This window comes from Poromitra crassiceps, assembly GCF_964638095.1.
Source record: "Poromitra crassiceps genome assembly, chromosome: 2".
In the NCBI taxonomy this organism is placed as follows: domain Eukaryota; kingdom Metazoa; phylum Chordata; class Actinopteri; order Beryciformes; family Melamphaidae; genus Poromitra; species Poromitra crassiceps.
This window is the reverse complement of record NC_139624.1, coordinates 112,897,615-112,910,695: the sequence shown is the minus strand read 5'-3', so window position 1 is coordinate 112,910,695 and position 13,081 is coordinate 112,897,615. Positions and strand designations below refer to the sequence as shown.

General features: G+C 42.0%; 1 protein-coding gene across 1 annotated transcript; it reads left to right on the top strand.

Annotated features, from left to right (window-relative positions):
- The first annotated feature begins 1,405 nt into the window (after positions 1-1,405).
- Positions 1,406-13,081, top strand: mcur1 (mitochondrial calcium uniporter regulator 1). Its single transcript, XM_083651853.1, has 9 exons — positions 1,406-1,711; positions 3,182-3,298; positions 3,414-3,517; positions 4,841-4,942; positions 5,911-5,952; positions 7,298-7,369; positions 8,520-8,573; positions 11,232-11,346; positions 11,921-13,081. The coding sequence occupies exons 1-9, from the start codon at positions 1,456-1,458 to the stop codon at positions 11,974-11,976; spliced, it is 918 nt and encodes a 305-aa protein (XP_083507979.1). The 5' UTR covers positions 1,406-1,455; the 3' UTR covers positions 11,977-13,081.

The following is a 13,081-nucleotide window of genomic DNA, read 5'->3' as shown; positions in this document are numbered from 1 at the left end:
GATAGCCTAGCCCTATTTTGTCTCGAGCATCCATCAGACAATGATATATAAGGCAGCAGGAAATTTAAATAAAAAAAAGCGCATGCTGGAAATGAAATAACTAATTATTATGAATGCACTTCTGTCATCCATTCTAGTAAGTCTACAATGCATAGAGAATGACATTATCTCCTGCCATAAGTCCCCCTCAATAGACCCATTTCACAGCAACCCTTTTGAGGTGGTAAAAGCAGAAAGTAAAGCAGCTGTAGATAATATCATTAATTATGTTTCCATTCTGTTTAGGTCAGGGATGGACAACTTTGATGATAGAGAGGGTCACACACAAACCTCCTCACTACCAGAGGGCCAGATTGTGACCATGCATTTCCGCCAGTAGCCCACTGTAACACCATCACTCCCAATTATAGCTACTAATTTGATGAAAAGGACTGGTAATCAAAGTTTATTATACCATCATTTATATTTTTCATATTCAAATTTAATAATTCTTCCATTCAGATGACACCAGAAACTTTGCTCTAGCTTTAAAACAGCCCGCTACAGCAATTTGATGGGGTACATCACCCAAATATGTGATATTAATCAGATTAGTAATGTTGCATGTGCAATGTGCATCCTGGATATAGTTTGTTACAATAGCGTTAGCTCAAATGCTAACGACGGGGTCAGCTCGCCATTCCGAAGTGTCGGCATTCCGATCATTGACTTCTATGCTTTCGGAGAGGCGGCCCTTTTTATCTCCAAAAAATGTTTCGCCGAGAGGTTAGGTTCTGGGGGAGGTTAGGCTTAGGCGTGGGGGGTGGGAGAGGTTAGGTTTAGGGTTAGGGTCTGGGGGAGGGTTCTTTCGCAATGGCGAGACAGATCTCAATTTTGTCGGAATGCCGGTATTTCGGAGTGCCGACATTTCGGAATGACGAGGTGTCCCCACGTTAAACAGTATGTGGACGGGACAATGCTAACACATTAGCACCATGTTCTGGGTTGTACAATAACCTGGTCTAACCTAACCAAAAACGTCCGCCTTGTAAAAAATAAAATAAAAAAAACAATAAAAAAAACAATAAATATATATGTATGTATTTTGAAAGTCATAGGACCGGAGGTTGTATGTGGTTTTACTTTGGCTGGCTTGACAGTGAAGGAAGGAAGCATCAAGTAGAAGGAAAGAACTTACATTGATAAGAACCGAAGGAGACCATTTCCATTGCAGCATCAGCGCCATAGATCAGCGCACAGCAAATCCGCCATTTTGGCCTGAAGGAGGTTCTGTGCTGTTGTGCACGCATCCCATTGGCGCAAGGAGGCGTCTTTTCAGGAAAAAATGGCGACATCCGAAACCCCGAATATATCTCCACTTGCCTTCTTCCCTCTTTGGTAGAAGTTGTTAGACGGCAACTAGCGAGACTAGACGGCAACTGAACTTTTTCCACAGACTGAAGAACCCGGCTGGCCATGGTTCTGAAACAGCGGTTTAAACACTTTGTTTTCTGCCCAGAAGTCCGGTATGAGGCTAGATATAACTACAGAGAATTACACGTTACAGCGCCATCAAACAGTGTCGCATTCAAGAGCAGTTTGACAGGCGTCCCCAACAAGCCATGTTTCCATTGTGTCACCACTCCAGTCTGTAATATTAAGCCATGGAGGGAGAGACGATCTGCACTGAAAACTATGCTGCTTTTCAGGCGAACGCGGATTTTTGTAAGAGGTAGGTTCTCATGCTTGTTGTAGTAATGATGTAGCCAGAAGCCTACTACTCTAATGAACTAAACCGCGCTGTCACCAATATCTGTCAAGTGTCCGAGATGAATTCTTATGCTCTGTGGGAGCATGAGAAGCCAATAGCCTATACCTTTTAAAATAGCCTATACCTTTTAAAATAAGACCTTTTGCAAAATGGCTAGATCTCCGTTACAGATCATTTCGGCATACATAGAAACCACCACCACGCATTTATTTAGTTTAGACAAATTCCATTTTTAGAACTGGTTCTCCCTGCATGCTAATGCTAACGACCTTCACTGTGTTTATTTTGTGAAAGTATTACACCGAAATGTGACCGCAGCTTGCGGCTACATTCAGACAGTGTGGTCTGCTGTCCATATCACTTAGATATATGGGCAAATAAACATATTTAGAAAGTGTTAGTTAAATAAAGGGGTTGTTTCTAAAACTTGATAATGAAGAGTTAAATGCCATTCTTAAAATGAATAAACAACACCTGTTTGATAATCCCTGTAGTGCACATACAAAAGAATGATGTGATTTATGTCAAAATCATCAGGTGAAAATGTTTTAATTATTATTTATAATACAAAATAGGCAAGAAATAAAATAATTACAATGTAAATGCATCATAATATGAACAGATAAAAAACATATTTTGTGGTCAGTTTAGGTGTACTGTCTACCTAACCAATTTCACGTTGCATATTCCTCAAGACACTAACCCTGATGCTAATCCTCAGTGTTTTCAATAGCAACTTTTGCCCAGATTGCACACAGTGTTGACATAATATGCTGTAGTGCCTCCCTTCTTTCCAGCTGTCTCAGCATAGCCTTTTGTAGAAAAGGTTTTCCTCCTCCAAGAACAATCCGTTTTACAAATAATTATTTCACAATTTCACAAAACTATATTGCTTTAATGGTTGGGATTTATGGATTTAGACTCACCTCACAACCAAAATGAGGATAAACATTATTCCCGTGGAAATTTGGGTTGTTGCAGTAATGGGATGATAGGTTGTAACATGGAAAAAGGGATAACAAACAGTAGGCCGTATAAGCACAAAAATAGAATAGAAAGTAAACAATAAAAATAATAGAATGTGATATAAACAATTAGCCACGCCCCAATGCCACAGTGACCCAGGCGGGAATCGAACCCAGGACCTGCACCACCTTGCGTGTTGTGTGTAATCCTGTTTTTAATCGATTCATTTCTTTTTCCAGTTTCGCTTATTGCTTTTTCTTGATTTATTGTTTGTAAAGCAATTTGTCATACTGCTTTGAAATGTGCAGTGACCTACAATGTGCAATGCCAAAAAGACATCAAAATCTTGTCATTGAACATTTCTCTAATTCCAGGTTCCACTGTCCAGCGTACTCAATTGCCATACCTTTGTAGATACTGTATTATTTCCCCTGACACATTCTCATCTTGTTTGTTTGATCACAGAGCTGAGCACCTCTATCAAAGCCCTCCAATACGATTTGAAAGCAGACATGCCAAAGTCTGCAAACCGGAAGCTGTTTTTTGATACACATGCAGTGGTGCGGCTGCTGGAAGAAAATGGTTTGTTACTTCTGTTGATTGAAATGTTCCACCGTAATGCAGAGCGTTGGTGTTATGACGGTACTCTGCATGATATGTTCTTCTCCTCGTAAAGACAGTTCTCTCCCGTGAACAGGGTTTAGCACTCCGCAAGCTGAAGTGATTGTCAAGGTGCTGGTGAGGACGACAAACTCCAACATGGATGCCATCTATAATGACATGGTAACCAAAGTGCAGCAGGTGAGACTGTAGTAGTTCAATGAGTTCTGCTTTTTAGGTGGTCACTAATGAGACAAGTTAAAGGATAAGTTTGCTCATTTTGGACCTACATTTATATATAATTAGTATCTTACATACAGTACCTGTAGGACTTGATCCCGCATACAATATTGGTTAATATGCTGTTGGTTTGTCGTCACATCTTTTTCACAGACTGGGTTTCACAGACTTTTGGAGCCATTTTGACAAACCCCATTTGGACTCATTGTTAGTGGCAAGAGGCAACAGAGCTCGCTCTTTTTAGTTGGTAGGGACTCAATATTCTCTGCGGGTTCAATTATATGTAGGTCCAAAATTACTGAACTGAAGGAGAGGTGCATGGTATCCTCCTATGTATGTCCTGAACTGAAGGAGAGGTGCATGGTATCCTCCTATGTATGTCCTGAACTGAAGGAGAGGTGCATGGTATCCTCCTATGTATGTCCTGAACTGAAGGAGAGGTGCATGGTATCATCCTATGTATGTCCTGAACTGAAGGAGAGGTGCATGGTATCCTCCTATGTATGTCCTGAACTGAAGGAGAGGTGCATGGTATCCTGAATAGATGAGATTAAAATACTCATACTTTTACTCAGACTAAAACTTGACTAAAAAATAACAGGATGAGGTTGACTTAATATGATAAAAACTAACAAGGACATTTGACACAGAACTAAGACTAAACTAAAAAATAACAATCAAAATTAACACTACGTCCAGGTCTTCCGTAGCCTGGTAAACCAGCCGGTCACGTGAACTCACATTTAATTTCGTTCTGCGGGACCATCTGGCCTGAAGCTTTCACCCAGTGTTTAGCAGTGCAAGTTGGGCGGGTGTACTTGCCTTGACAGAGAGACAACTCCTTCAGCCAATCAGCATTGGATCCAGTCAAAGCCAAATCCACTCGGGAGAACGGCAAAAACACATTTTCCGCCGAGAAACTCCGCTGTTGCATACTCCTGTACTTGTTTAATTGTTATTGAGTCTATTTCTGCAATATCTGCACTTTATGTCTGTTTAAACTTGACGAACGTTGACATTACTCCTCGAGGCGGACAGGCAAGGAGGCGGACAGGCATTATTGTTTGCTGGTGGCGTTCCTGATTGGCCAGTTAGGATGTCAACTACGAGGCGGGTCGCTGATTTGCTTGTACGCTTTGCAGTTTCTGCAGAAGCCCTCCCAGGGCTTGAGGCCAGACGAGAACCAAGAACAAAATGAAATGTGGGTTCATGTGAGCGGCTTGTTTACCAGGTTAGGTGGACTCTATGTAAAGGCTGTCATTTGCTAATTGACTGATTTGGCAGGAGATCATGCTGCAGCGGGTGATGTCTCAGATAGCAGCAGTGAAGAAGGACATGATCATCCTGGAGAAGAGCGAGTTCTCCACTTTACTGGCAGAGAATGAGGTAAGGCTCGGGCCGTGGTTGCATTAGCGGTGGGAATCACAGAGTAACACAATACTTGGAACTTGGCCCTCGATAACGATGGTATCACGATAAAGAGATTCTGCGATAATCGATACATTGCAACAAATTTAATCTACGATACAGTACATCACAATATCTGTGTAATTGAAGGGGGGGAAATAAGTATCAGTAAGTGGCCCGGGATTCTCAAAGCCTGTGTTGAGGGTCCCACAAGAACAAAAATTAGTTAATTATTTAAGATTTTACTTCCTCAATGTAGAACAGTCATTTCTTCCACATGAGATTACTTTTACCCTATTAGTCATCAACATTATTGAAAAATATTCCATATTCCAGACTGAAATATTATATGACATGAACATGTGGACACTTATTCAGTGTTCAACAGTAATCTCTTACATTACATTTAGCCTGATTTCATCAAGATGATTGAAAAATATTCCAGAATCCAGACTGAAATGTTACAACAGAAGTTGACTGCACCAGTGTTTGTTTAGAGGGGGAGGGGCTCATAGCCAGGTCAATACGGAGAGCAGCGCGTATCTTGCATGTTGCGTTCAGGTGCGTTGTAGAAAATGCACCTGAACGCGGCCCGCAGGGAACCCTGCTGTAGTATACATTAGTTTCAGGATTGGCTCTGAATTGCTTATTGCATTGTGTATATCAGCAATTCCGAACCTTTTCCGATTCATGGCCCACTTGAAAAGCTTAAAAAATGTTTGCGCCCCACATCTGACTGTAAACAGTACGAAGATCAAATAATGTGTTCTCAAAACACTTTTTATTTTAACGACAAAAGGAGCTGTCCATCAGCACCACACAGAAATCAAGTAGAAGTGAGGGGCTGTGTGCAATTGGCTAATTAACTCTTAAGCGCTCTGTTGTCTCTGTTTTTGTTTTGGATTCATATGACTTGCCAATTTCACTGTTTTTCACCTTTCTCTCAGAAAATCAAGATCCAGCTATTGCAGCTCAAGGTGCAGCTGGCAGTAAGTGGTCATTTGGATTCATTACAAGTATAAGGATCACATTTACTGCTCAAAGGAAAGCATTCTTATGTGAGAGAGAGGCTACTGAGATGACATGAAAAAGCACATCCAATCATGCACTCAAAAACAGCATTTCCAACAGTTTGAAATGTTGTTATCCCATTGAAATTGTCACGGCAACCTGACCTCTGTGTATCGTTATTTACCATTATCATTAGGCACTCCTTCATCTAGGCTTCCAATGAGTTTAGTCTCCATGAAACATCATATCAGAAAGGCTGTGGGACTGAAAGAGAGTGGGGTGAATCTAACCTTCGTAGCTGGTTAGGCTAGCTTTGGTGATGCAGCTGCTCGTCTCGCCAGCTTGCGCTCCCTGGTTCACCGTCTTGGTGAACGTTTTCCAGTTCAGGTTTAGACATATAAGACGTGGACCATACTCAAAACAAGCTAGCGAGTAGGAATCAAGTGCCTAGTTCATTTAAATACACACACACATATGTATTTTTTTCATAGACAACTCTCCTCAACATTCACACACATTTAGTCTCACGTGACCTCACAGAAATCCTAATCTATCATGTCCTGTCCTCATACAACTTTCCATCACTGATGTCATCATCAGTGATGTCACTAAAGCACTCGATAATGATGAGTCTGCATGTATGTATGTATTAGGGTTTAATCCCGGGAAACGGGATTCCCGGGAAATGCCGACTGGACCATTTCCCTGGACCATTTTCGTACCCTGTGACGTCCACCGTAAAAGGGTCTATTGCACACAGACATACAGACACAGATTTAAATCACAGTTGCATCAGTGATGGCACTAAAGCACTTAATTGTCGCTTAGGGGGACCTGACATTGTGCGGTGTGGGAAGGAAGCGCACACAGGGTGGTGCATGGGGAGATAATAATAAACAGCACTATGGGTATTGCACTAGTGTATTATGATGTCAGCTCTCTGCGTGCATCATCCCGCCTTATAAAACACTGTAACCGTCTCTTTCTCTTTGAATAAATGTATCCATGCCCATTGTGCTAGTTTCATCTCTTCCACTCATGAGACCTTAGCTTAAATCATAAAATATATTCAAGTAAGCCACATCTGGAACAACCCGGAAGTCCTTCTTAACGACTCCGACGTCAACGTAACTACCCGTAACCCCCCCGCCCCCCTTATTATTGCCAGCCATAATGATATTAATAAGACAAATCCATAAGCTACGCAAATCCATGAGGGAGGGTGACTGTGACAAAATGAATAGGGATTCATCATGTCTTTTGTCTGGTGCATTTCTTTTCATTAGTGACTTTTCATTCCTTGTTTCCTTTGCCACCTTGCAGGATGTAATGAACAAAGTGCGGTTGGACACAATCTTAGACATGAATTTGGAGAAAAACCGCGCAAAAGAAATGGTAAGTGTTTGAGAAGATTAGGCCATGGATTGGAGGTCTTTTATCATCTTTTTTAGATATTTTATTTTCATTTTTTTATAGAACAATATACAAGACAAACATTACAATATGGTGCTACCAGCCGCATATGGTGCTTAGTGTTCTTAAAAGATAATGTGTATGGGATCCCACGCCATGAGATACCAGCCGGGCGAGCCATCCGTCACCACTAGCCTCAGTCACTTGTCATTCTTGACCTCGTCAAAGTAGGCCAAAAACGGGTCCCAGATAGTTGAGAACCTTTGAGTTGAGTTGGTTCTCAGGGACCTGAGTCCCTCCATCTGTATAACAGAGATCATGTCCATCAGCCACATCTCAAAAGAAGGTGAAGCGGAGGATTTCCATTCCTTCAGAATAAGTATTTTGGTAACAGTTGTCCCCAGTGTCAGAGATTGTTGCACAGCTGTAGGGAAGTTCAGTGAGGACTCCGAGCAGCCGAAGATGGTCAGTTCTGCCTCCGCCTGTAGGGTTATTTTGTAGGCCTTAAGGCCACAACAGACTCGTCCGTCCGCCTCGAATTGGAGCCGTCTCGCCGTTTGCCGGCGCCAGCGAGCCCTACATGCTAGGACGTCAGTCAGCACGTTGGTTGCAGTAAACCTCCGACACACACAGAAGCTATTTAGAATCGACGCAGTAGGGAGAGGTTGGCACACACAAAGGAAAATGATTCGGATTTGCTACTAACCTCTTTATCGTCGTCATAATTTGACTCGGTGTCCCGGCAACGGCCAATCACAACTCTCGTGCAGCTGACGTCACGCACGTATCGTCGCCGCTGAGTTACATTTTGGAGGAGCCCCCGTCAGCCCCGCATGACGGCGTCCACCCGCCGTCATACGGGGAGGGCGGGGCGAGGCTCTGACGGACGAGTCTGTAAACGCCTTTAGAGTACCAGTCACATATTTTGGCAGAGAATCCTGTTAATGAAGGGCAGAACCAAAAGGCATGAGATAGTGTGCCCTCTGACATCTGTGGAGGTCTTTTATCATCTTGATTTGAAAATTGCAGGTGAGTTCCTCATCACCTGATCACAATGTCTTTATATTACAGTGAGCACTGTGCTTTACTTCAACCTCCCCACTTCTGATGAAAACTTTGTTCATATTTTCAGAAAGCAGAGCATGAGAAGAAACTCCTGGAAACGCGAAATGAGATTATGGAAATGGTTTGTATAAATACCATACCTGTACCCATAGTTTTTAGTTTGTGGTAAATTACATACTATGTACACTAATGGTATATACAATGACAGTGTAAAATGAAAAGAATGAGAATTGAGGCCTGAATTTATCCACACAAAAATGAATGCTAATGTACACAGACCCTTTTTCAAGAAAGGCAAAAACTGAATTAAATTGGAAATGAATTCAGGTCCATTGTTGCTGTATCTGGTTGCCTGTAACAATTCTTAGATGTAATGCAAGCAGGCCCTACAGTAGGTAATTTAGCGTTCGCGCTCGTTTAACGCAATGCAAATTGGGGGCGTGCACAAGCGCATGCCTGTTATAATTGTACTGGACATAGGCATGCCACATGCCAAACCAGGCGTTTCAGCACTAAAATGTGGGGAAAGATGGCATTATCCTATTGTCAGCAGTGCACAATTACTTTGCTCTAAGAGCTTTGAAAACCACCTCTTAGAATACTTAAAATACTCGCTGCGCTTGAGCACACCATAATCTCCGCGCTGCGGAGCGCAGAAACGTCATTACGCACGGACGTGCCTCGCCAGGACATCAAATTCTGCTGCTAAAATTGGGTAACCAGCAGATTATTCGGTGAGGCAATCAACTATAATTCACTGAGAAACTTTTATCACATCGCAAGGAAGGGTTATGGTAAATGAAATGAGAAAGCTTGTACATTGTAGCCTACTTGCAATAGGCTATTCACCTTCACCTGCTATACCATACCCCGGAGGGTCGTTGGCACCACAGCTGATCTGTCACAAGCTCTCTCCATTTCTCTCTGTCCTCGGCACAATTCGGCAGCTCAATGTTTCACTGAGTTTTAATTGAGTCCACTGTAAATCCTCCAATCTTTTCTTTTGTCTCAGCCGTTTACCCGCTGCAAACACGTTTCTATTGTCCCACCCCAGTCAACAAAATAACCCGAATTGCATCAATGATTTGGCACGCCTTTAATCTGTGCTTGCGCCCGTTGTTGTGACGAGTTATGCTCCCCCGCGAGTAATTGCATCCCCACCATATTTTGGGGCTGTTTTAACTTCAATTATATCATGTTTAAACAGTTATGTTTCTGTATAAATCATTACAATATGCTCCCGTGAGGTGGGGATGCTACCGGCGGGGGTGCAAAACTCGGCATAACACCTGGACACTAGCGCAAGGCGGACTGCAATCTTCCCTGCCTTAACGCACGTGCCACCAGGTGCGCAAGCGCAATTAGGGGACATCGCCTGTACCAAGATAGGGCCCTAGGCCTATGTGGTGCACGCTTTCCACCGGGGCGCCGCCTGCTTGCATTACATCTAAGAATTGTTACAGGCAACCAGATGGGCCGGGTTCGAATCCGACCCATGGCTCTTTATCATCCTCACGCTCACTCTACCTTTCCTGTATATCTGCTGTCCTATAAAAATAAAAAAAAAGATCCAGGGCCCTATCTTCCCAAAAATGGTAATTTAGCATTTGCACTCGTTTAACGCCATGCGCAATGCAAATTGGGGGCGGGCACAAGCGCATGCCTGTTATAATTGTACTGGGCATACGGTAGGCGTGCCACATGCCAAAGCAGGCGTTTCACCGCTAAAATGTGGGGATAGATGGCATTATCCTATCGTCAGCTGCGCGCAATTACTTAGCGCTAAGAGCTTTGAAAAGCACCTCTTAGCGCTAAATACCTCGCTGCGCTGGGAGCGCACCATAATCTCCGTGCTGCCCAACGCAGTGCAAAGTAAAATTCCTTTTGGATATGTCATTACACACAGCCTTGCCATGCCAGGACATCAAATTCTGCTGCTCAAATTGGGTATTAGCAGATAATTCAGTGAGGCAATCAACTATAACTCACTGAGAAACTTTTATCACATTGCAAAGAGGGAAATTAATTGAGAAAACTTGTTGGACAATGGACATAGGCTATTTACCTTCATAACCCGGAGGGTCGTTGGCACCACAGACGATATGTCAATAAGCTCTCTCCATCTCTCTCTGTCCTCGCACGAGTGAGTACACTCTATTACACATGGAGAGAATTACAGCATATTGCATGCCTCGCGCAAACAGCTATCGTGAGACGGGAATCTGATTGGTTTTGATTGACGGAATGCCCAGCATTGCCTGGCCACACCTGTGAATAATTCTGGTACTTAAGACTGCCCAAATCCCGTTTGCGCAGGCATTTTTGGGGCGCAGATGATTTTGGCACGGCTCTAATTTGCGCCTGCAGTTTGTGCCGTGAACGTTTCCGCATCCCCGCCGAGAATTGCATCCCCAACATATTTCGGGGCTGTTTTAACTTAGAAATCAGGGAGGCCATGTCTACCCAGACAATTATATCACTTTTAAACAGCTGCTGGGACAGGGGTGCAAAACTCGGCATAACACCTGGACAAATGCGCAAGGCAGACCGCTATTTTCCCTGTCTTAAGGCACGCGCAAACAGGTGCGCAAGCGTAAATAGGGGATATCGCCTGTGCGAAGATAGGGGCCCCCAGGGCCTAATGCAAGCAGTTGCTCAGAAGATTGCAGTTTTATTTTGTGTATTTTTTAGTATCTTGTTGTAGTTCTATTTGTTTTCATATGATACTGCTGCATCATCTGTAAAGTCTGTGTCTGTATGCCATTTTTGCCTTGTGAAGAATGCAGAGCAAGATCGTCATTTGACTCAGACCAACATGAAAATAGACACTGAAGTAGCTGGTTTGAAAACCATGTTGGTATCTCATAAACTGGACACTATCAAATACCTGGCAGGTAGGACATATCACTGGATTAATGTTATCTAGAATCAGAAACTGTGGCTTTGAAACACTGAATATATCAGTCGTGCATGTCTGAATCTAAGGATTAGGTTTCCCCCCCATATCATTGCGTTTAAATGTATGTTTAAATGTAGGAAAATATATATTTGCACAACTCTTCTGTTTTTTGCTTTGTGCTTTAATCCGTCACTTAATCAATCAATCACTTCCTTAAATAGTTCACCTGACCCATGAAATTGACCTATTTAACTGTTAAACAATCCTGATATCATCACATATCCTGATACAATCCTTGTAGCCAAAAACGACTGGCAATAGATTAAAGTACAAAGCAAAAGCGGAGAAGAATTGTGCAGCTGATCTCCTTGATATCAATTCAGTAAAATAAACATTTTATATGTGGTCTAAAATGAAATGATGTGCTCCCTATTGCTGACGGAGTGTAATTGAGAGACTGGGTTGCATTGGCTTATTTCCAAGAAAAACTGTGCTTTCCATCCAAAGAAAAATAAAAAATAAAATATTGCGGGGAAAAAACTAATTTCTCACCCCTTTCCTCCTTTTAGGCTCAGTGTTCACCTGTCTCACTGTGGTCCTCGGTTTCTACCGCATTTGGATGTGATCAAAACTTTGATGACTTGAACTTTATGAACCTTGATGACCTACAAATCCACTTTTTTTTTTTTTTTACTTTTTTTTTAAGGTTTTTGTTTTAGAACAGAGTGTTTGCATCACATTCCAACATTTCTCCACATGAGTGACAGTTTTACAAATGCAAACTCACAAAATTAAAATAAAAAACAACAAACACTCAGGTCATCATGATGGGTGTTACAGATCAATTCTTAGTTTTTTAATAGTTAGCTTTGTGTTAAGTTATGTTGTTCGGTTACTTGATCCAATCAGCTTCAGAGAGAGAGAGAAGTATAGAGCGAAAAATAGAGAAAAAAGGGAGCGAGACATACACATGTAATACATTCGATGTGAAAATACACATGGGCTAAATGAGCACAGACAAGGCTAAATGGGAATAGAGACTCCTATACTCATATGCGCCAACCATTTGGACCAGAACCCATCAAATTTATCCTTTCTCAATCTTAGATAGAAGGTCAGCTTTTCCATCTCATATATTTCCTGTACATTTGCTATCCACTGTTTTTTTGTTGGTGGGTCCTGGTTTCCACTTTTATTTTCAATGCATCCAACAGAGCACACGTTATGAGAGCGGATCTCTTTCACACTTGGTCTGAAAATGACTGGTATTTTCCTGTGGCTGTATTTTAGGGTTAGTAGAGATTTCAGGGGATGGGGAACAAAATGAAGAATGAGGTGGAAATGAGCGTCAGTGGTCTGCCACGGGTCTGTACTGTCTTCTAATCTAGAGGAACTATGCTAATTAAGTACTGAGTTGTAAGTAATTAAGTACTAATTTGTAAGTAGTAAGTTGGATTCATTTGTTATTTATGTTGTGCCTTTAAAAAAGAAAATGTTGTATTATGTATTTTTGTATAGGCTTTATCTTTGACAGAGTGGGAGATACTGGAAAGAAGATAATGTATGTCAGTGATTCCTCTTAACCACTCCACCATATGAGCACAGATAATCTAGCTTTTCCTGTACAACATCAGTAAATGCTGATGTGGTTTGTTGGACATTTTTAATAATTTAATTTAATTACAGATTTGTGTGCTGTCCATGTTAGGTTTATTTAAATTATCAATAAA